Raw genomic sequence first — 24687 nt, forward strand, 5'->3', positions numbered from 1 at the left:
TAGATCATAGAATGATGAACTGCTTTTAATTTGCCAGAAAAAAATTCTTTCAGTTGCAAAATCACATCTCTAAGAAAAGAGAAGATGATTACAGGTAGGTCGCATGCTCAGTCATTAGCTGTGTTCATTTCCAGAGCCAGTCTTCTGAACTGAGATGCAATTCTGTTTGTCACAAAACCAAGTCATAATCCAGGTACATGACTTAACTCACAGGAAACACAAAGTGATTTGAACTACACTGGCCTTAAAAAAAATAATTACAAATTATTATTATTAATATGCATACTTCTTTTCATTAATAAAATCCCACTGAAACCAATGGACTTCTACACAGATCAACACGTTCTGCATGGGTGGACTCCAAGAGATACGGCATTAAAACAGGTATCTTCAACAGATGGAACCTAAGAACCTACCTTTTTAAAAATTATTTGCAATTTCATAGAATCATAGAATGGTTTGGGTTGGAAGGGACCTTAAAGATCCTCTAGTTCCACCCCCCCTGCCATGGGCAGGGACACCCTCCACTAGACCACGTTGCCCAGAGCCTCATCCAGCCTGACCTTGAACACTGCCAGGGAGGGGGCAGCCACAACCTCTCTGGACAACCTCTTCCAGTGCCTCACCACCCTCACAGGGAAGAATTTCTTCCTTATATCTAATCTAAATCGACCCTCCTTCACTTTAAAGCCATTACCCCTTGTCCTGTCACTACACTCCCTGATAAACAGTCCCTCACCAGCTTTCCTGTAGGCCCCTTCAGGTACTCTAAGCCACAGTTATATCTCCCCGGAGCCGCCTTTTCTCCAGGCTGAACAACCCCAACTCTCTCAGCCTGTCCTCACAGGAGAGGTGCTCCAGCCCTCTGATCAGCTTCGTGGCCCTCCTCTGGACTCACTCCAACAGCTCCATGTCTCTCCTGTACTAGGGCCCCAAGAGCTGGACGCAGTACTCCAGGTGGGGTCTCATGAGAGCAGAGTAGAGGGGCAGGATCACCTCCCTCGACCTGCTGGTCACGTTTCATGTGAATGTATGTGGTCAAACATATATTCACACAATTTGAGGCATCTCTCTTGAGATCTCTTACAGCATGATTTTTAAGAAAAAGGGAAGGAGATTTTCAACACTTTGTGAAAAGTAACAGTTTCTTAGTAACCTCAGAATGATCAGATGGTCAATATTTTGATAGTTACAATCAAAACCAAAGGCTACATGATTCCACTTTGACATACAATAAATTAATCCAAGCCCTCTTTTTGCCACCAAGACCTAGCACTGTGCTATAGCTTTATTATGAGAACGGGTCTGCAGTTTCTTGACATTTTGGAAGAGTTTTCATGTAATTTTTCTTCACGTTTTCTTCAGATAAACCTTTTTAATGAAAATATTTGGTATTACAAGCTCATGTGGAACACAAAATTATGTTTTAGAGAAGATATTAACATATTATACAAAGATGTAAAGATTATTTGTTTCTGGGTTAGCTCTGGTACTAAACTAACACATGCAGTATCTCATTTAATTTCCAGTTTAAGATTAATTATTTTTCTGGCAGTATGCTACATTCTGGACAGTAGCCCAGCTATGGGTGAGTAATGGTAAATGGTTGGGAGTAATTTTAAAATTAAAATAAAATTGTAGTGTGTTTTCAAAGGCTTGTAAAATTAGGTCAATGCCAAAGAAAGTGGTTTGCTTTGTTATTAACTTTGATAAAAGCAGATTACAGAGAAAGCCTACTTCTTGCTGGCCTTGAGAGACTCCTAATGCCTGCCACAGTCATTAATTTTAGGAGGTGCAGTTTCAAGCTTGTTCAGGACGAGTTCATGAAAATGGAAGCACTGCACAGCACCATAACACAGGACAGCTGCAAAATGCATTTGCATATCTGTAATAACATAAATTCTATTTACGATATTTTCTAGGAAGTAACAGAATTACTATGAAAACCTGTAGAACCTCTTTGGAGTGTATTTGAGGTGGAATTTGTCTTTTAATATCCTCAAATTGTTTCAATCCTACTTTAGATTCTTGAATTTTATCTGTTTGATTTTTCTGTATTCCTCTGATGACCATTGTTTACAATAGTTATGTGAACCTTTTTGCAAGCACCTGTATTCAGCTCTCCCCTTACCTTCCCTCTCTTTATATTCATAGAAAGGTATCGGGAAAAAATCCACAAGGCAAACGCTAATTTCTGGGACTGGGAAGATGCTAACCTAATAAGAACGCTATTGAATATTTGTCTTTAAAAATGATTTTCCAGTGAATGCTCTAGCATTAATCAATGCTGGTGACACATGGCCACCTTAGGTAGACCTAGTGCAATGCTCTGACCCTGTTGCATGGCGGAGCTGCGGGTGGGTTTCTTAGAGGCTGGCACCTTTGGCTCATGGCTCATGTAATGAGACGGCAGGGCTGGGGCTTTCCCCTCCTTCACCCTTCTGCAACAGAAGAGCTTGAATTCACCAACTGGAATATATTTTACAGGTCTTGTATTTAAATCTCAAAAGCTCTCAAATGAGTGTGTTTACTGTTCAACAAAGGCATGATGAAGTAATGGATCCCAAGTTAAATTTTGTATTTCTGGCATGCAAAAACTGGAGAGATTATGTAAGACTTGTATTTACTAACTAAGGTATGTAACTCATTGCCCAATCCAGTGATCAGCTCTGACTAGAAAGTCAGTGGCTCCTAATTTAGATTAAAGGATAGTAATAGAAACATTCTCAGCCTGATCTCAAGTTCAGACCTTTAATCATATTTATTTATTAAAATGCCCCTGGTAACATAATACACATTACAGCTGAACAACTCAATGTCTCTTAAAACCACAGTAAATTACTTTCTGATCTTTAACATATTAGGAGACCATACTGAAGTGCCCCTTTGAGAAATGCAAATAACACTTTCAAGGAAAGGAAGAAACATTGTAATATGTTGTAAATCAAGCATTTCTCCTTCAATGACTAATTTCCTCATATGGAGTAGCTAATCACTCAGGTGTGGCATGAATTACTCCTCCTTTGTTACTTTCAATAACTATTTGCTGGACATCTTCAAATCTCAGTATTTTAAAGAAAGATCAACATTTTTTTCTCCTTCTATAGGATGAGGAAACTGTCACAGATTTCAAACTCTACCTTGAAGGCACTCAGTTCTGCTGAGTGTCTCAGCTTGAAATTTTTTTATTTAGCAATGTATTTGAAATTAAACTGTTTCTGATGCAGAAAGGAAGGAAGCATCTATTGGAATCATCCATCCCTGTGGTCTTCAGCTCCCAAGGACTCAGACTGAATCCATATTACAAATGAACAAGCATCTAAATTTCCAAAAAGCTGTAAATAGAGACTTTCAAAGTTTGAAAATACTAAATAAGAGACATGCTTTTCAGATGAGCTAGGCGCTTACAGTCTGGATTAAAATGAACAGGAGACTGCTCACAGATAATCCATTTTCTTTAAAAATCAGGCCATTATTTGGTGTACAGAGACACTCAATTTTGGTTATAATTTTTAATGAGTATTTTGTAATACTTTATTACCTATTATCTTCAGATTTTCCTGTCTAAGCACACATCAGAGATTACAAAGTGTAATTTCTGAATAAAACCCCAAGAAACAGGCAAATAAACAAGGTGTTTCTAATATAGCTCACATTAGAACCATATTATTTTCCATAATAGATAATTTTCCACGTGGTGTACATCAGAAATAAGAAATCTAAACTAGGCACATCTTTGGGTCTGAATCTGAGAATAACTATTGCACAACCATCAATAAAGTGTCCTGTGCTTCGCTGAGACTTTGTCACTGTAAATAATTACACTTCCTGGAGCAAACAGAAGATGTAAATGGTAAGGTATGTTTTGATGAGTTTTGAGGCTTTCATTTTCCTCAGATCAACTCCCAGTCTGACTTTAATAAACTTTTAATAAACTTTGGAAAAGGTAACACCACATTCATTTCAATATCAGCAATTCTTGCACTGGAATTACATGACATATAATTATGTTTTTAACAGTGGGATGATTAAACAAGACAGACTGCAATGATGTGTTCATTCATATAATACATAATTCCCGAAAGAAATAGGAAAGATTTCTACACTGACCATAGTCTGTGTTTTCCGGCTCCCAACAATTTGATGGCCAAAAATAGGGTGTCTATAGACAAAACAAAAAAAAAGTAGGGAACTCAAGTTAGACAATGCAAGCATTAGACAGTCCTTGGATTGATACTGGTTTTCAGAGTCAATTTACATTTGTGGTAGATCTATTATATTGTCAACTTGACAATTTTGAAATAGGCATCAAAACAGAAAATTACTTTTGTACGCTTGTTTATTGCACTAGTGTCAGAATGGCATTCAAAAAGAAGAACAAAGTGTTCTTTTCATTCTTAAAGTTAAGGGAACAAAACCCACAAGGTTAGGTAGTGAGGTTGTCTTTGTCATCTTCCCTAGCAACATACATCTCACATGTCCTGAAGAATCATTTTTAGAAGGTGAAAAGACAGAAGATACTTTGGGGTACATTCAGTTCTTGAAGAGTTTTCATTAGTATATATTAATATTCAATACTCTTTCCTAGGAGTTATTTGTTTAAAAATGCCACTAAACGTAAGCTCTTTTCACAAAGTTGTCAAAGTTCTTTTCATTTATTGAAGTCTATTTTTTCTAATTGTTTATTGTTCTAATTGTTTATTGTCTATTGAAAGCCAAGAAAAATATAACTATTTCAATAATACGCTTACTAAAACTGTGCTAAATGTATTGTTAAAATAATTCATTTCTACTAAATGAAGAATATAACACCATATAGGCATTTTTCATACAAATAATTTTTAAAATGGTAACTTTTTGTTAACATGTAAAAGATTATAGTATTTTATACATAACACATTCATATATATATACATACACACACATACAGATAATTATATATTATTTGAGCAGTTGAATTAATCTCATTAAATATGTGGACTGGTCCGAGTGGTACTTCAAAACACAGGTGCCTCCTTAGGAAAAACTTTCACTTTACTCTCCGTTTCTTTTTGTTTTTTTCTCAAAGATCTCCCAGCGGCAAAACCAGAAACCTCTCTTGCTGCCCACTTCCCTCAAAACTCTTTTAATGTTAATCTGGAAACCCACAGGGCTGAAGGGTGACACATTCACACCTACTGCCGGGTTAAACGCGTATCGTGAAAAATCTCTCTCTATTGTAACAAGGACCCATTAACTTTAATAGGAGCGATTTCGAACTTGCTATTTATCAAGCAACAGCAATGAGTTAAAGGGTAAAAGAGAAAGTATCACAAGCTAACTTCAAAGGCTGAGATGTGTTTCTTGCTAGTTGTTCTGTGCTCTGTAACGGAGCAGCAGTAAGTCATTCTCCTATCAACTATTCCTTCACAGTGCCACTGAAATCAGTGACCAGTATAGGTACGGAAAGAAGAGGAGGCACCCCTGAACAATGAATGGCAGCGCTCAGTGAATCCTGGAGAAGAGAGAAGCTATAAAAGTAATTTAACGATGTCAGTCCTATAAAGCATAAAGCCACCATCATTCAAATATGCAGCTGCCAAACTCGGGGAGGGAGAACAATCCTTCCTTAGAGGCAAGAAATCTATCTCTAGAGAGGCCCGAGAAGAAAAGCACAACTACATTATTTTCCTGCTAACACTAACTTCAACCTCTGTTTACAGGCTCAAGCTGAGCTTCTGGGAAAAAAGGATGCAGCGAGGGTTACTAAATACATAAAAACCATATCTGCTCAGGCAGGTCCTGAGCTGAAACCGGCTGGGGCTCAGATTTTGTTTAGGGGGGAGCAGCAGTTATGGTGGAGGATGGCTGGAGAAAGGTGCAGGGGAAGAGCCCTTTCAGAAGTAGAGAGACAGAGATTTTTCCATTTGTGGTTGTACTTGCTGCAAACTCCAAATTAAAACTCCTCACACGTACTTAGGATTCCTCTTGACAAATTACATATACCCCCATCCCAGCTGAGATTAAAAAAATAAAATCCAAAAATTGCTTTTGGCATTCATTTCACATCAGGCTATGAGGAAATACTATATATTCACGACTATATGTTTATGAGGTAAGAGGAGGTACTTTGTTGTTTCATACATAAATGAAAAGCTACCCCTGGCGAGCAAGGATACTGCCAAGAACTAGTTCTGAGAGGGTCTCAGAGAGATTATAGCATTCAAGGATACATCTGTTTTCAGTATTTAGTTAGAATAACACATTGAACTTTTACTAGGAGTTGCACATCGGTGGTGGAGGGAGTGTGGCCGTTAAACAGAATATAGGAAGGGGGCAGGATCTTCAATGTTGTGAAATGTCACTTTAGCTCACTGGGAGGCAGAGGTGGCCAAGGCTTTTCTTTTCCGAAGGACAAAAGGTGTGTCCCAATGGCGAGACCTGCTTCTAACAGGGACTCGGTTCAGACCAATGCTGAGAAGTGTGAAAATGCATCGAGGACACTTTTTCCTTTCCGAAGCTGAACGAAGATTTCGAGGGAACAGATAAAATAGATTCTGTTCCATTAGAGAATACCTGCCCAAGACTTTGCATGGGTGTAGTACTTGGAGTGAAAGCGACTGCAGGATGAGACTGGTGTTCTGCAAAGATGAGGACAGCAGCACGAGGACCAGCAGGCTCAGAGAACAAGCAGAGGAGGTCTCTTGGGAAAGTAAACCGCAAGACGAAGAGATGGAAGGGAGATGGCAGTTATTGAAAGACCGTAATAAACGTCCAACTACCTTTAGAGAGAAACTGTAGTGATAGGGCAGTGTAGCCACACTGGCAATCTCCAATCAACTAAGCATGAAAAAGAGATCATGGGAGAAGCACAAATTAATGTGTACGCTATGAAGGATGAGTTTAAGCCTCCCTGTGCCACGGCGCCTCGGGAGATAAAAGCAGAAACGTTAAAACAGAACATGAGTCTTAATTAGCAAAGCACACGATAAGTCATAATAAAAGGTTTCAGTAATGTGTTGTAAGTTAAGCCAAAAAGAAACGCCAGCAAAAGGCAAACATTATGATATGAGAAAGGGGTTCAAATAACAGTTAGTACAGGTAAGTACAGAAGATTATTAAGTGCCTTCCTGTTTGAGTCTCCAGAAGGAGGGAGGCTGTGGTCAGATAAAGGTCTTTCGGCCCAGAGAATGACAAGCAGGCACGAGCTCTCCTTGCCGGTGCTCCGAACTGAGCAGGCACAAGCTGTCTCTGAACTGCAAGCTGTGACCCTGCCTGCGTGGTGCTCGGATGCATTTCATGGGACCTGCTGAGAAGTACAGCTCATCAGCTCAAGCACTGCAACGTGGCCAGAGCTGGCCTCCAGCCAGCTGGCTCCCGCTGGGAACAAAGTTCAAGTCTGCCTGCAATAAGCTCTGTGAACATGCCCAAAATTAATTTTGACATGAAGATAAGACTATGGGGCAAAGTACAGGAAAAAAAACCCAGGAAGAGAAATATTTACATTAGGTCAGACAGTTCAGGTTAGAGGCCTGATGAAATTCAGCACAGAACGCTTAAGGAATTACTAAGTTTTCATGTGGGTAAACTGTGTTTATTTGTAGAAAAGAAAAAAGCCTCACCAAACTAAAGAACAACTCCTAGTTCCTCAGCACTGTGAGCTATATTCATGTGTAAATATTATAATATTATGGCAAATTTTTTGCTCTGGTACTTCTCTTTTTCCTCTATCTCTAACTCTCTATAGTATCTAGTAGCTAAGTGGCAAGAGTTATCAAAAGTATTGGACTTTCTGCATGACTTTTAAAGGGGTGTAGTTATACCTGGAAAAATATTCATTCAAGTAACCTTTAAAACATAGGCTGTTACTTTTAAAAATATCACATAAGGCAGAGGAGCCTCAGAAGACTACAGCAAGGGGAAGATCTAACTTTTTCGGAAAAGGTGAAAACCTGAAATTTTCTGTATTTTAATCTTTCTAGATCTAGTGTCTAGATTGAACAATTGTAATACACTATCCATTTCTGAATCCTTAAAAGCTAAAGGTTACTAAAATTTTGATTTTTCAAAAACATATTAGGTCACTGACAGTGTAAAGCCCTTACTAGATGAGAAATAAACAGTAGATACTATATGTTTTGACCAAGGCAAAGTCCTACATTAGTTTCTTCACAGCAAGTAAAGAATTATGGTATCACCATAAGATATGTGCTCAAAAGCAGCTACAGCCACTAATTAAGTTGTATTCAAAGAGTAGATAGCTGTTATTTTTTCACTTTCAAAGCAGGAAATGGCATTGGTAGGTGCAGAGACAGGGAAAATTCTCCTAAAACAGGCACGAAAAATAGTAGTAAGGAACAGGATTAAAACTTAAGACAAAAGAAAGTAAAAAAAAAAAAAAATCAAGAAAAATCTTTTAAAAAAACTAGACACTGAAAATGAAACATGATAAAAAAAATCAGTTTCTGATTAAAGGATTTTTGCAATGCTGTGAGTGTATGCAAAAAATCCATCAACAATAAACTTGTGTGTAGTTAAAATGACTGACGTTTTCTCAAAGGTGTAGTCCACATTTTCTTGCCTAATTGTTTGGTATTAACAGTCATAAAATTCAGATCTTAATCTACCTCACCTTGTGTCATGCATGCTGGATAAACTGGAATACCCCTTGATAAACTGTAGCAATAAAAGTAAATCTCAAGTAGCATCACTCCTGGCTGAGAAAAGACCCAGGATGAAACCTCATCACAAGGCTCCCACGATAGTACAATTCAGTTATTAGAATGATACATTAAGATTTTGGGGAAATGTGTGTCAAGGCCCCCTGTTCAGGCTGGCCCTTGAGAGCACTGGACAGCCTCTTGTCTCTGTCTGTTCTTCAGGGCCACGCTCTGAGTGCATCCCCACCGCCCCCGCTGCAGTCCTCCTCAGACCCAGCGCCTCACTGGCTCCTACCTGAGCAGAGATTTATCGTCTCAACTTTTGCAATCAGGTAAGTTAACACCGAGCTTGCACAAGGTCTCAGACAAAAATGTCTTTAACCTTTGACTCCAGAAACCTGATTTTCCTACAAATGGAGGCTGAAGTTTACTTTGTCCCTTAGATGTTACAGACCTCAGGTAATCACATCACATGTGACTATAATGTATGTGCTGAATTTACATCTTTCCACTTCCATTTCAAAAGTCTCCGCACAATTTTGCAGTCTAGGTATTTAATAATCCCTTAGAAGAATTTGCTAGAGAGGTTTTCCATGAAGACTGAGGGAAGACATGCCTTGTTCAACAAGGAAAGACTAGGAAGTAAGAAGAGTCTGGTAAGAAGAGTCTGATAAGAATATCCTTGGTCTCACGGAATGAGGTCAGGAATGAGAATAGGAGGTGTGTGCAAACGAGAAAGCTGCCTGCTCTCATCTGATCTATTAAAAAACTCTCACAAAAATGCAAGGAGGCTCTGTCCACATAATGACCTTCTCTGTACCTGGACTATGCAAACAAAGCTCGGCTTAACAATTTGTTACAACTCATATATCCCAAGTACACTGTAGAAGAATTATAACATCCCTTGCAATATCACATATTCCTACAGCACAAACATACAATCTATGTGCCTTGGTTCATGATCTAGAAACCCTGCATAGGCAAAGATTTTCCCCAGGAGGGCTGTGGACGTGGTATAACGTGTTGTACCTTGACACTACCCTTTTCAAAGAGAAGATTATGAAATATCAAGGGGTTTTTGTGAAATGTAGAAAACCTGAAGGAATTATCATACTTAAGAATTTTACTTTTTGTCAAAAGGAAATGCGAAGCAGTTTGTCATGAACAAGTATTAAACAGGGAACATTTGTCATTTTGCCATGACATCCCACTTATAGCCGGAAGGAAGGTGGGTGGTAGAACGGTTTGGGGAAAGTCAAGTACTGTTTATCAGCCCAGGCAGAAATAATGCTGCCAGTTTTTATCAGCATACTTTTAAGGCATTTTGTTTTATTGTATCTGTAATTTGAATAAGCAGCCAGTACAAGTCAGCAGCTCGAGAAATAAGGCTTACCTGGCACTGCACATGCGATCATAGAGCGGTGTAAGCATTCAGAGCAAACCAGGCTGTTACAAGGATCTTTATGCCATTGACGGAAAACTGGTTTTGCACACACAAATACATACCGGTTCTCTCACATTACAGAATGATATCATTAGCTAAACCTAACCACAGAAGTCCATAATCCTCCTGTTAATAAAGTTATATGAAACAAAATCCTGTAATATAGTATATATTCCACACTAAAAGAAATTGGCAGCAGCAGCTTTTATACATTGTGAGCAATCCTGTGATAAAACAAATAGATCTGTTTTGGCCCTATCATAAAATTAATCAATAATAATATGTGAGCTAATAAAACAGCCACTTGTAAAAATCAGTGTTGCCCATCAGCTTTTATAGAACATGATTAATTTCTATGCATTGAACTGCATTCCTGAGGAGGGAAATCACTAAGCATCTTTCAGGTACCCCTTGTTGATAGTAATAAGAAAAGAACTGTTGTTTCTGAAGCTATTCCACTCCAGGAAATTTTTTAAAATCTAATTACTGGAATGAGGGAGGAATATTCAAATCACTCATAAACCTTCCTTTGCATATTACTGCTGTTCTTCTCACAGGCACCAGACAGTCTTTATAAACAGCAGAAATCAAGTCTTTGCTAAAAAATAGTTATACACAATCTCAAATGCCTTGCATGATGGATGGCAGAATTCACAGGCATTCAGTTTTACATTCACTGCAGCTGGCCCAAATGATCTCCTGGTAAAGGAAAACAGTAAGATTGCTGGTCTAGCACTGTCAAGCTCATAGAGGAAGGATGCCAGCAAGAAGTGCTCCGTGGTTAGCTCAGAATTATTAAAAAGAGGTTGAGGAAGTTGGAAACAATAAAGATTTTGTCTCTGTGACTCCTCTTTGCTAATCTGGAAGGGGGATGAGAACGGAAAGCAGTGGGGGGAGAGGGGGAAACTGTGTCTGAGTGGGGAGTTAAAAAAGAAAACGAGGCATTGACAGGGCAGTCAGAAAGACACATGGATTTTATTTTTTTTTTTCCCCTCTCTGAATCCTAAAGAGAAACTGTATATGCTGAGCCTGAGCTGAAGAGACAATGAATTAGTCCTTGGACCTGCAATTGCCAAAGAAAATCTGCCAAATGGTGGATAAGAGAACCACCTTCTTTTTTACTTCTAAAATCTGGCTTCCAATAAAATCCTTACCTCAAGGCATGGTAGATGGTCCAGCAAGGCTGTGGAGAGTGGCTGGAGAGCTGTGACGTTCAGCCACAGCCTCAGTCTTCAGAATGGCCAGAGGCTGGCCCAGGACCGAGCCAAGAGGTAGCTAGCTGAGCAGGGCTGACTCAGAGAGATGCGGGAAGCAATGTAATTCCACCTGAGACACAAGGATCCACAACACTTCACGCTCTACACTATTTTGCAGCAAAGACATTCCAAGATCCTTCCAGTGATTGCTATATATTTTATCCTCAATTTCAGAATGGGAAAACAAGGCCAGAAAGGTTAAACACATTTCTCAAGAAAGTGTTCCCAGTGGTAGAACAGGAGAAAACGTCACAGGTGAATTCTTCACCTTGCTAAAATCCATGCGTCTTGCTGCTATCTTCATGAGACTCATGCTTTCACAAGAAACTCTTCCCATTTTCACACATTTTCCTCAGCTATTTACGCCTTCCATCTTAAATGTTACAAAACAACAGCAGAACCTAAACTTCATCTCTGAAAATTAATTTACGTTACATCACAAATTAATCTCATCAAAAAATGGGAGTGTGATTATCACTAGCCTCAAGTATCCTAGGTGTTTGTTTAAAGACGAAGTATATTAAGAAACTTTATTTTTCACTATGAACATTGAGACACTTAGTATGCATGTATAACTTGTAGAAGAAATCAACCTATCTTCCCTGGGATACTATTATAGAAGTTTATGAGCTGAGAGGGCGAGTCAGGCATTCCTCACCAGGATGGACATATTATCACTTGTGTGGACATGGATGAAAAGTATCAGTGAGTAATCCCTGGCCCCAGGAATATCTGCTTTCTAAGGTGCACCTTGCTTTTCTTATTTGGGCCGCTCAGACCTATTTGCTCTCAGGTAGAAGAGGGTGGTCAGCAGTTATTCAGATCTTTCTTTGGCCCCAGGCTTAAATTACCAGGAAAAGGCAATGCAGTTGTTCAGGATGGTTCAGAAAGTATCACCATCCCTGAATTCTCTGCTTTGCCTTGTTGAGACTAATAAATTTCCTCTCTGAGTAAGGCAATTAATATTTAGATCTATCCACTTTGAATTAAATTGTTATCACAGCAACTAACCTAATTATACTTGAGTAGGTCAAAGAATGATCTGGAATGATTTTTTTTAATTTATTTTTTTATTTCTAAGGCCACTTTATTTAAAAAAGCAGATATAACTGCGATTTTACAGCCCTCCTGATGGCAAGAGTAATAACTGAAAAAGTAAAATTTTGCCTCTAAAAGGGCATTTGCACAAATAAAGTACGATCTCCACTGCTTTTAGCTTTTTCTATACAACAGAAGATTGTTTAAAACCAACTGGAAGTAATTTTACTGTCAGGAGAAAGGTGTCACCCTTTGGAAAACAAAAAATGAAGTGCATGGAGAACTTTATTGTAGTTAGACAGTTTTTTGTAGGTCAGGTCTTTGTACCGTGGATAGAGATTTCTCTGCAGGGATGGCTTCTGAACTTTTCAGTGCTGGCAGGTGCATGGTTTTCTCTTTCTGTTAAAATAGCCAGAAACTTGTGAATCCTCTACAGTATTCAGGGGGTCCTGAACAACTATGCCGTGTAAAATTCACACTTTTACAGTCAAACTTTCCTCCCCATTGAGTATGTTGTCTTCATTTTCCAATTTAACAGCTTCATTAACAGATTTTATATTAGCCTTATTTTGGTGGGGAACATGGAATTGTAATCACATAAATAAATTTTGCTGGTACAACTCCAGTTAAAAGTATGACACCACTATACATGTTTTGTAATGCTATACATTAACAGCTAAAATTGCATTGTTCTAACATTGTTAGCACTGGAATACCAATGCAAAAGGTACCACAGAGTAGCAAACAACCAAAATACTGCAGATATATACTGAGCAACACTTGAGGAAATTATCTTATATCACATGCATATGTCAAATAAGTGCCAAATCCTTCACTTATGTGTGTTATCAATTGATATCATTTTACAGTCTAACCCTCGCTTGAAGCTTCATGTCCAAACAGGCAGGCTCTAGACATCTCTGAGGAAAGCCCACGGCAGAGTAGCTGCAGTACTCTCGGTCGTTCACAGTGCAGCTAATTCTGATGTATACTTTCCTTCAGCTGAATTATCATGCTAGCAGAGGTGCTCCTTTCCCATGTTTGAGATAGCAGCAGGCCAGCAGCTGTGCAGAATTCAGTGACCAGCACTCCTATAAATAAGTCGTATTCTCTGCAAAATGAAGTCCTCAGATATTTTGTCCTTCTGTCTGCTGCTTATGCAGAGACAAGCCAAGAACTGGACCCTCAACCACTCCATGATTTCTTTCTACTTTTTGCTTACCTCATAATCACACCATTACTTTCTCTCAGCAGTAAGCCCCTTCACCCGTGTGCCATCCCTCTCTTTATACTGAACACTGAGGAGGATGAAGCACCATGAAAAGGAAACCTTTTCCTTCAGATCCTCTCTCCAGGATCAAAGGTACCTGTGGATGTGGGGGAGGAGGCTTGGAGTGACTGCTCTTTGTATTACCCATATGCACATGTAACTTACTGTCCTGCTGAAGAACAGGTTTTTTGCCCTGTATGACCCACAGGATCTACATATGAAAAATATGATAATATTGTATGTGTGTATGCAATAATCATTCTCTTTATTGCCAGACTGTGCTGTATATTTGTATTTGTATATTTGTATATTATTTGTATTCACTCCATGATTTTGTTTTAGACCATATATTATGATCCTTTCTTTTCCCTTATGTGAGTCTATAGAACTCAAGCCAAAATATTAATGAAAGTATTGTACAGCAATTAATCTAATACAATGCTGGAGACTATGATTGGTCTCCAATGTATCACAATTCTCTTCTGAAGTTTAAAGACCACAATCTCAGGGGTTTTTTATTCTTGATGGCTTGTTCAAACAATGTTTAAGACAAAGCTTAAATATCTTGAAGACAATAGATTTTGTTCTACCAGATATTATTTTTCTGTAAGTATTTAACACAGTTAGAACTAACAGAGCAGGATTACCAGACTATGGTATTCATGTCATCAATTTCATAGTGATAATCATCATATCATTTCAAAGCAACAAATACCTAGGGAAGATCTTGGAGCAGCTGTTGGTGATCCCTACCAGGAAGACCACCTAATAGGAAGAGCAGTACAGAACACAACCACCATTGTCAAAGATGACACATGGCAAGCAAAGTTAATTCCTTTTCTAGAATACATAATCAGATACTGTGTAACTGTATTTGTTTCAACCCATACATGGTATTGTTCTGCAAACTTCTAGCCTGCTATTCACTATTAGCAAAGCAACATTCCAGCTCCCTAAGCCCTTAGTTTGAAATGTAATATAATAAAATACAACTATGTAGGTATCTGAATAATATACATGTAGGTATAGGTATACATATACATACATATACATCCTTCCATCTCGTTGTGAAGCATATACATGTTTGTTGTATGCAATGGGACTGACAGATCAATGTAGAAATGTGTCTGCACTTGTTTGAAAAATATACACTACTTCAATACTCCTCTGTTACCAATAAGGAAATCCTCACATAAGAAAGAATATAAATATTACTCTCCATTTTTTATCAGATTTCTGTTATAGGCTTAATAAGTAAGATACTTGCCCCTTTCCAAATTAAGACCATGTTAAGAATAAGATAATAATAATGTCAATAAAATAATTTCATTTCCTTTACTATATTTCCAGAATACAAGATTAATTTATTTCATGAGAAATAGTTCCACACTTAGAATTTTCACACTTTTCCCAGTGATCAAAATGGTCACTATCATCTTAACGCTTTGCTTACTTAATTTCTAAATAAAATCCTCCTATCATTTTTTACTTTAGGGGGAATTGCCACTATTTATCAGGTTAGATAAGAGACAAAGGATGGTTAAAATTTGCTATGAACCTTTGTGTAAGGCCTTTAATAAGAGCTTCCACTTGTGCAAGTCAAGAACATATTGAAAACACTTACCTGGAATCGATAAAAAGTGCCATCGTCCTTCAGTGTTAGAACATGGTCTGAGATTGGAAAGAAATAGCCATGTGCTGCCATCAGTGTTCCCAAATGTAGAGCCTCCACTGTTTGAAGAACAAAAGAAAGATGAATTAAAAAAAAACCCACCAAACTTCTTTGCAGCAGTTTAGTTTTCTTGTTCAGATTCATCTTATCTCCTGCAGATAACCATTTGACTCTCAGTCAAGGTTCTGCCATCATGAAAGCACTCTTTTTCTATGTAATATAATGATGCAACCAAAAAACAACCCCTTTACTCTCCTTAACAAATGGCTATTAGATGTCCCATTTGTAGCTGCAGTTCCACTACTTACATCAGCATTAGCAGGTAGTTACCACAATGTTCACTCACTTATTTTGAAGCTGAAAACAGCTATCATTTTTACCCTGATGGTGCAGCCTGCTTTTTCTCTTCAGAACAGTTTCAGATTATATGATGTTAAAATAGTTGATTCCAATTGCATGGTATCTTCTTCGCTAGCTTTATCAGAACTACAGTAAAGGAAAGAGATTTCCTTAAAAGTTTCTCATTACTCAAATAACAAAGGATCACAGTATGGTTGAGGTTGGAAGGGACCTCTGGATGTCATCTGATCCAACCCCCTGCTCAAGCAGGGACACCTACAGCCAGTTGTCCAGATGGCCTTTGAATATCTCCAAGGAGGGAGACTCCACAGCCTTTCTGGACAACCTGTGCTAGTGCTCAGTCACCCTCACAGTAAAAAAGTTTCCCAACGTTCAGGGGAACATCCTGTGTTTCGGTCTGTGCCCACTGACTCTGGTCCTGTCACTGGGCACCACTGAGAAGAGCCCGGCTACGACTTCTTTACACCCTTCCACCATGTATTTATACACATCGATGAGCATCCACCTGAGCATTCTCTTCTCCAGACTGAACAGCATCTTTTCTCATAGGAGGGATGCTCCAGGCCCTTAGTCATCTTCATGGCCCTCTGTTCAACTCTCTCCACTGTGTACATGCCTCTCTTGTAGTAAGGAGTCCAGAACTGGACACACACAGGGTGAATTTAATTCACTTTAATGAACAAAACCATAATATGTAATAGCCAGGTTTATATGTACTTTTGTATTTGAATCACTGTCCAGTATCAGTCCTTGCAGTCTCTTACTTAGTATTGTCATGATCTGGCTGACCAGAACACAATGTTGTAGGAAGAGAACAGCATTAGTTAGACTCATGCTCTTGTTGCAGTATTTAAGTCTTACTCTCTCTTTAACACATTTTTTACCAACCCTGTAACAGCTCCAGTATATAGCCCTAAAATAGCTGCACATCAAAGTAATGTAATTCCGTATATTGTTGTTGTTCACTTATTTCAAGCCACTAAATTCTACTATCCTTTAGATCAGAAATTTTGAGGCAACGCTTTCTGTAGTGAGTCAGTTGCTGAGGTTCTTTTCATTTTGGTTCACTCTGTCTACCTTTTAATTTTATTAAGCTTTTCTTTGTTCTTCACACTACAACTTATTGCCAATTCAAAAAACTTTATTTTCGTAGGTATTATGTATCTTCATGGAATGAGAGAAAAACAAAGGAAGAAATGTGCTGACAGTTTTTAAGAGAAAGGATTTCTCAGATAAGGGTGACAGGGCTTGCCAGGGAGCTCTGACGCATGAGAGACCGCATTCTCTTCAGTTTTAGCAGAAATTAAATATGCTCCAGATTTGTTTCATGTTCTTCCTGGATTCTAAATTGTAATATTTTTCAAGAGCAGAAGGAGCTCACATTATTCTCTTTTACCCAGCAATTTTTAGACCACATCGGGACTATTATGTCCAGTTGAGAATAATACGTCCACTCCAATACAAGACAGGCATCAACAAACTTGAGTGAGTCAAGTGAAGGGTCACCAGATAGCCTCACTGGAAAGGCATAATTCAAATCACAGTTAACTGTCAACGAATAAAAACTGCAGCCAGAGACATCATGCAAAAAATCTGAGGGAGACAAAGCTCATGGAGGTGTAACTGGTAGCAGAGAGTAGACTTCAGCTTCCTCTGTGCTTGACTGCTTGTTTTGGAGACATCATTTATCTGAACCTAAGTTCCAGGTATACTTCCTAGCAGTGCTACTGTTGAAAAGTGCAACAGCATATTCAAGAAACAAATTTACCCAAACCACTGCTTTAATGTTTCATAGCTAAAAAAAGGAGAGTGTTGTGAGTTGTAAGAGCTAAAGGAAAAGAAATGCCTCAGGTGAAAGACAGAAATACGCTTTTATGAGCCTGTTACATTTCAACAGGATATGAAATATTTTATACAAATTCAAAATGTTGCTGTGGGTGTAGTTTTGATTCTTAATGTGTATGCTATTGCTGGGTTAAAAACTCAGAAAAAGCTTAAAATTCCATGGTTCACTCTGCTGTTGAACTTTATTTAGCTGAGTGGGTGAAGTGAACAACACATGTACACTGATTACCAATCATTTTTGTGAGAAATAATATTGCCCAGCCATCTGCTGTGCCATTATAAGGAGAGTGATCTTGATGGATTAAATGCTAGTCACTTTTAATATACTGTGTTATACAAGAGCGTCAGACATTTTCAATGCTTTGGGACAAAGCAAACCCGGTGAAATCTAAAGAATGAAAAATATACCCTGGTTGTTGAGTTTTCATTTTATTTCCTCTTTAAACATAGTGAAGTTTTCTCCTTACAGTAATAACTATTGTATGGATTGATGATAGTTCATTCACCTTAAATTGCAGGGTATGGTAATGTCACTGGAACAAGTTGTTTCTTATGATAACATGCACAGGAGGGGATTAAAAAGGATAGATGTTCCTTGTTTTGCTCTGGAATAATCATATTTCTGTGCTTTGAAACCCCTTAAAGCATATGTTTTCAGAGATTAGTGTCGATTCCACATTTTCTTAGGCATCTCAGGGCTTCGAGTGATGTGGTCTCTATGTTTACTCTGAAGTCCATAAAACACTTTATAGTATCATGCCATTATAGTTACTGTCTCACAACACCTGACATGGCTTGCACTAATCTCTGAGGGACTGAGTAAAGGAAAGCAGGGTGTTTCCCAATTCTACTCCACTTTAAAATGGTGTTTTTCAGAGTCTGTTTTATGTTCTTTTGTGCAGCTCAGTCCTGGAGAAAGATCTCCTACAAGGAATGTGGCTTGGGGCATTTTGTGTCCTTAAGGTTGCTGTATGATGTAAATGACAGTGAAAAATCCAAACTTGCAAGTTTTTAATATACTTTTTGTTACAAAAAAAGTCAAACGAATGAAAATCTCCCTTTCCATCAAACAATAAAGTGTTTGTTATTCTGGGTTATTTGTCTAATCTAAAATCCATCACAGTACTGAAGTGCATTGCTAAGCCGCATGGCTGCCTGGAAAAAGAATTAATGAGTCAGAACTTCACAAGCACACATTCTTTTTAAGTGTCGAATGCCAAGACATTATCACTTACTTTCACCTCACTCCTGCTGTCATTTCATTGCCAGTGTGAACACAAGCTGCAAAGGATTAACTTTAAGTTAAAGTAATAAAATACAACCTGGTTCTCACGCTCACACAAAGCGTGGGAGAGACTCACTCTTTGGGCCTGACTATGGCAGTTAAATAGGGGAAAATAAAACAGCTAGAAAAGTTCTTGAACACCCACGTCACTATAAACCTCTCTCTTTTGTCCATATGAAGGATTGAATTTGCAAAGGGAGCAGCACTCAGAGTCATTTCAGGTAAGGTTAGTTAGTGAATGAAGAGGCGCTATTTACCCAAACACAGTTAAAATGAAATTTATGCTTGATTCCAAGATACCCAGCACAACTGAGTTATCTGTCACCACCACAGCTTACCTAAATAGGTAGGATTTTGCTTGCGCCGTGTGCTAGGCAGTGGCTGCTGATGCCATCAGCAGGCCAGAGACATCCGTAGGAACATCGCTCAGCAGGTAAGGGGGAAAACCTGCCACAGATGTGCCATGAATCCTCATCTGCCGCTAATGTCCACCCTTACAGTCTGAGCTGATCTCTGTCACAGGGTGTCACTTATAGATATATCCCAAGTCTAGAGACAATGATGTATACCTGAAACATCGACTACTTTGTTCACAAAAACATCCAGCAAACTGGGGACACGTTACTAGTCTTGCCTTATGTGCTCACAGGATGTGGGTGAATTGGGACTGACCTAACTGTCTGACACAACCCTGGAAAAGATTTTATCCAGACAAGATCAACAAAAGTCATGCCACCATGAAAGACTGAATGAAAGGGGAAGCTGACCTACGGTTTCTTGAAAGAAAAAAGACAAAGGAAGAGACCCTTCTTCACTCACAGGAGAAGAAAACAAAAACAAAACAAAACAAAAAAAAAAAAAGGAAGAAAGGAGTTCTCAAATGGGAAGAAAAAAAAAAGTGAGTCCTTGAAAGAGAAGTTGCATTTCCCTTCTGGCAATACACAAACCCTCCTCTTGAAATCTTTTAAAGCATTGTCTGTTAAATGTTTTATGTGATTGTTTCCCACTGGATTTCAGCTGGTTCACACACTAACTAGATCTTGGCTTTTATTCTCTTAATAAAATTGTATCTCAAAAGGCAGACCTCTGAGACTTTGAAATCTAATAACTGGAGGTGAGCACCATAGCTTTTGTCTTGACCAAAAAAAAAAAAAAAAAAAACCAAAGGAGTTGCACCTTGAAGTCTCCTGAGGCAGACAAATGGGGAGTGAGGTGCTGGCATTGAGCAGTGCTATAACTTCACCTCTGAAATATTTGTTTGCGGTGTTTGTTTGGCATACTGGTGGAAATGTGCAGCTACGCAGGGTGGAAAAAATCCATACAAGCTGCAAGCATCAAGTAGATTTAACTACCAGGGAAAACAGAACACAGCACAATTTGGTCACTGGATAACCAGTTCATTCAGCACGCAGTGATGAAAAGTGGCCTGAATATGTTTCAAATTGCTTTTAGTTTCCCTATCATGTCTCTCCTCATTTTTTTTTTTAAAGTACCTACCAATATCACACTGGCAATCAGGCCTTCCAATGGTGGAATTTAGTTCCGTACCCACAAACCCAAGTCAGCATTTATAAAATTTTTCTTCTATTTTCACTATTACTACTCTTGAATTTTTCTATTTTCAATTTTGCAGAAATCACAGGCTTTTTACTATTTTGTTACTGAGATCTCTTGTCTCTTTAAACTGAGATGATAGAAGGATGAAATCCAGATTCCTTTGAAGCATGGGGTTCCTGTTTTTCCCACTGGCACTTCCTCTGAAACTGCAACTTTTTAGTCTGAGCTTTGATTCCCATGCTTCTTCAGGGCAAAATACAGAAAATCAAAACTTGTGTGTCTTGTTTTCCCTAATGACAGTCTGAACTTGTCTTCATAAGATATTTCCTAACACTTCACTCATTCCCCCTTCCAGTGTGAAACTCTGTGCTAATATATAAAGTCATATCTGCACCCTTTCAAGCAAACCTGCTAAAGACAAAATTAAAAAAATTACCAAAAAAAATTACTGCAAATACTATACTTTTGAAAATTCTCTCAGATGAAATGTTGTTCCACAATTTCAAGCATCCATGGAAGACCCAAAATATTGGATGCAGACTACTTCTACTCAGTAATAGCATTATTATGCTCTTATTTCAGCTTTACTTGTATACTGCTTGCCAGTTGCAGCTAGTACACCAGATCTGCCTACTTTCTTCTCCAGTGGCTGGGTCTGCAAATGCGTGATCAAATTGTTTGGCTGCAAACATTCCGTGGGGGAGAATGTGATATATTCTTCATGGCACATGACACCCAAGAATTTTTGCAAGCGAGTGTCAGCCAGGAAATGTATTTTCCACCATGGTGCCCTGTATGATGACATGCTTCCCTGGCCACAGCACAGTGTCACTGCTTCTCCCTTTCTTTGTCACGCTCAAGGCAAGGCACGGCTAGCCACCCACCAACTTTCCTCTCAGTCAGCTGTGGTTGGACATCAGAGGCACAGGAGGAGTTATGACAGTGCACTCCAAAAATATGACCAGCAGGCGCTGCCACAGCCAGGTGTATGTCTGGGGTGGGATTTCAAAGGAGGAGACCTGTGTTTAAGGCTCAGCAGATCCAGGGCATGTGAATAACTGGTGTGGTTGATGCACCACTTGGATTTGTGGCCAGGAAATAGCAAGAGTGGGTGTGGGCTTTTTCAGTGCACAAAATTTTTGCTCCTGAAGGAACTACAGAAGATAATATTGTTGAATCAGAGGGATGTCAGCTAATGGGGAGTTTCTGAAGTTGGGTGAGGGTAAGCAATAGGTACCACTAAAAACTCTTGCTATGATTTCTGCTGGTTAAGATGAATCATGACACTTTTTTAGTCTCTAAGTATGTTTTGATATCAATTGCTTCTACATCAACCATTAATATTGTATCATTGTCATGCATTGCTATCATAATCACAGAACACCCACTTATGACCAGGCAGTTCAGATAACACAACGAACATGCAGCAGCTAGAAAAATAAGTGCCTCTTTCACTGCACTCAATACAGTAAAGAAGAATACAATTATCTTTATAACAATTTTCATATCTCCAGCAAACCGAGCGCATAAAATGCTGAAAATAATGTATTTCTTTCTATGGGAAGGATGCTGTGCTTTTAAAGTCCAGCAGGAGTTAAAAGATTTATAAGTAAATTGGTGTCATTGAGACACGTACCAGGGAAAAATACCTCAGGTAACAACAAAGAGCGTGTGGGTAGCTTTCCAGAGAATAACATAGGAATGTGATTCCCCATGTGATCAGATACAGTTATCTGGGATATATATATACACAAAAAACCCAGGTACTTATTACAAACAGGATCACTTTGAGATATCATCCATTATTTATAGTTCATTTCTTTGACTGGCAAGAAAAATATATTTAACCGTCCACATAAAAATGAAGGATGAGACAGTAAACTTTCCAGATGTTGCAAAACTCCATTTTATGCCATCAGATGTTCCTATTGTCATAGCTCCCCCCTGCCCCCCCCAACGAACTTCTCCCCCATTGCACAGGATTTATACAGATAATTGCAGAGAACTGTCGGTTCAGCCAGACAAACTCTAGTAAAAATAGAGAAATACTGAGAGATATGAACTAGCAAAAATAGCTCAATGAAAACTCTTGCACAAGGGCTTCCCCCCCCCCGCCCCCACACACAAAAAGAGAGGTCTCAGTGAATGACCTATTTCTTCTCTAGTGGCAAAATCTAAATATTGAAGGAAGAGATAGCAGTGATGACACCACCAGCAGCAAAAGCTATCAAAGGCTTATAAATAAATTGAAAAAATCAACAAAAGCATCTAGCTGGGTCAATGTAATGGTCACTCTGTGTTTTAAGGCAAGTCAAATATCAAATTGCTGAACTGTTAGCCATAGTGTGCAATTTATCATTTAAATCACCCTCAGTGCTAAAGGAAAAAAAGCTGGAAAATGTGTCCTCAGTTTTTAGAAAGATATCCAGGGGAAACCTGGGGAAAAAAAAGATGAATACAACAGATGCCCATACAGATAACATAATAGGAACTATAAAAAAGAATGAATGAAAATAAAGATAAATGTGACAGTAAAGGAAGACTCAACACTACTTTTGTTGGGGAATGCAATGTCTCACAACTTTGTGAGTGTTCCTATTTGAAATTAGTGAACATATAAAGTCATGAAAATCTGGTTAACATATTATCTTGGATTTCCAGAGGGCTCTTGGCATGTTTCCCCCAAATGTTTTCCAAAGGAATTGAGCAGATCTGGGATAGAAAGTCATGGAAAAAGCAGTAGGTAGAAAGAGGGGAACAAAGGTCCTGCACAATAGATCAGTTATCACACCAAAGGGGGATAACCACTGTGGCTGTGTTTAGTAGATCCTGAACTGTGCCGTATCATCCTAAATTACCTACAGAAGTGTATGACTGATGATCTAACAAAACTTGCTGAAAGTGTATCATTACTGAGGTAAGTAAAAAGTGCGTTGTGAGGAGATGTGGAAGGACTTCAGGGTACTATTCACTAGACAATACAACAGCAGATGGAATTGAATTTTGATAAATGCTAAACATTTCGAATACGAACCCTCCCTCCACAAGTTCACATGCCCAGTAACTGCAAGTTAGCTGCTGCTGCTCAAGAAAACTACAATTCCTGTATATGATTATGTGAAAATGTTCGGTCAAATCTCAAACAGAACACAATGAATTATTAGGAAAGAAATAGAAAACAAACCAGAAGACATTGGTAGTATACAGCATAGCACACCCACATCATAAATTCTGAGCAGAGTTCTGGTTATTTAATCTCAAATTATATATATATATATATATATATAGTCATTTAGTCTCAAACTAAATATATATATATATATATATTAAAAAACACAGGAAGGAGGATAAGAATTGTAAGACATCTATGAAGGCTTCCATACAACAAGATATATCACAAATCAGAAAGCAGACCTTGGGAGAGAGCCATTATAGCAGTCTATAAAGCCGTGACTAGCCAAGAGAAGGTGAATGAATGAGGAATAACAATTTGCTACTTTTCAGAACCCAAGAACTTGGAGTCAACCACTGTGATTATCAAGCAGACCCTTCAAAACAAAAAAAAAAATTCATCTATAATACTTGATCAACTTGTGTTACATATTGTCACGGGGTGTTGTAAAAGCAATGGAAGAAAGGTCATTCAGGAACTATTAAACAAGGAACTGGAAACACCTGCAGGTCAGAGTATTCCCTAAGGTTCAGATTGTCAGGAGCTGGACAGACAAAGCAAGGGACCACTACACCACCTTTCTCCTACGGTGCAAGTCTCTTCCTAAGCCTTTGTGACTTACCACTGCCAGAAACAGCTCATGGTCCAGATGGTCTGACTGCAGCTCTGTCTGTCTTATATTCTTACTGAGGTTGTACAAAATGCACTTAATTGCTACTATTTTGGAGCATGCATTGGATATAAACTAATTTGCATTGCTATCTATGTTTTTTCTTGCTGTACTGAAGATTTTTGGCTTGCTAATTAAAAACCCCCAAAACTACAACTAACCACTGTCATGCTTAAATGTCCTCAGTGCGTAGAGTCTCTTTTAATATCAAATCTGAAATCACAATATACTTATTGCTTAATTGCTCTTCCTGGACATAGTTTTAGCATGTCAGAATATCTTCTAAATGTACTGTGCAGAAACTTAAATACACTTTTTCACTTTTAATTTATTCTAAGTCAGCCATCTATTACTATTACTATGGTAAAAGTTACTGTGGATAGTTGAATCACTTCTGTTTCTTGCAGGCGTAAGTTTTCATCTGCTTCAGATTAAAATGAACTTTAAACCCTTGGGAATTTACAGTTGAAACTCTCTAG

General features: G+C 38.5%; 1 protein-coding gene across 7 annotated transcripts in view; it reads right to left on the reverse strand.

Moving 5' to 3' along the window:
- The window catches only part of RGS7 (regulator of G protein signaling 7), a 252466-nt gene that overhangs the window by 69401 nt on the left and 158378 nt on the right, over positions 1 to 24687 (reverse strand). For all 7 annotated transcript variants that reach the window (XM_054822275.1, XM_054822269.1, XM_054822271.1 and 4 more), the window contains 2 exons: positions 15272 to 15378; positions 4111 to 4162 (listed from right to left, as the gene is read on the reverse strand). In XM_054822275.1, the coding sequence (XP_054678250.1) occupies positions 4111 to 4162; positions 15272 to 15352 (133 nt within the window). In that variant the 5' untranslated portion in view covers positions 15353 to 15378. The remainder of the gene's footprint in view (positions 1 to 4110; positions 4163 to 15271; positions 15379 to 24687) is intronic.

Source organism: Grus americana, chromosome 3, assembly GCF_028858705.1.
Source record: "Grus americana isolate bGruAme1 chromosome 3, bGruAme1.mat, whole genome shotgun sequence".
In the NCBI taxonomy this organism is placed as follows: Eukaryota; Metazoa; Chordata; class Aves; order Gruiformes; family Gruidae; genus Grus; species Grus americana.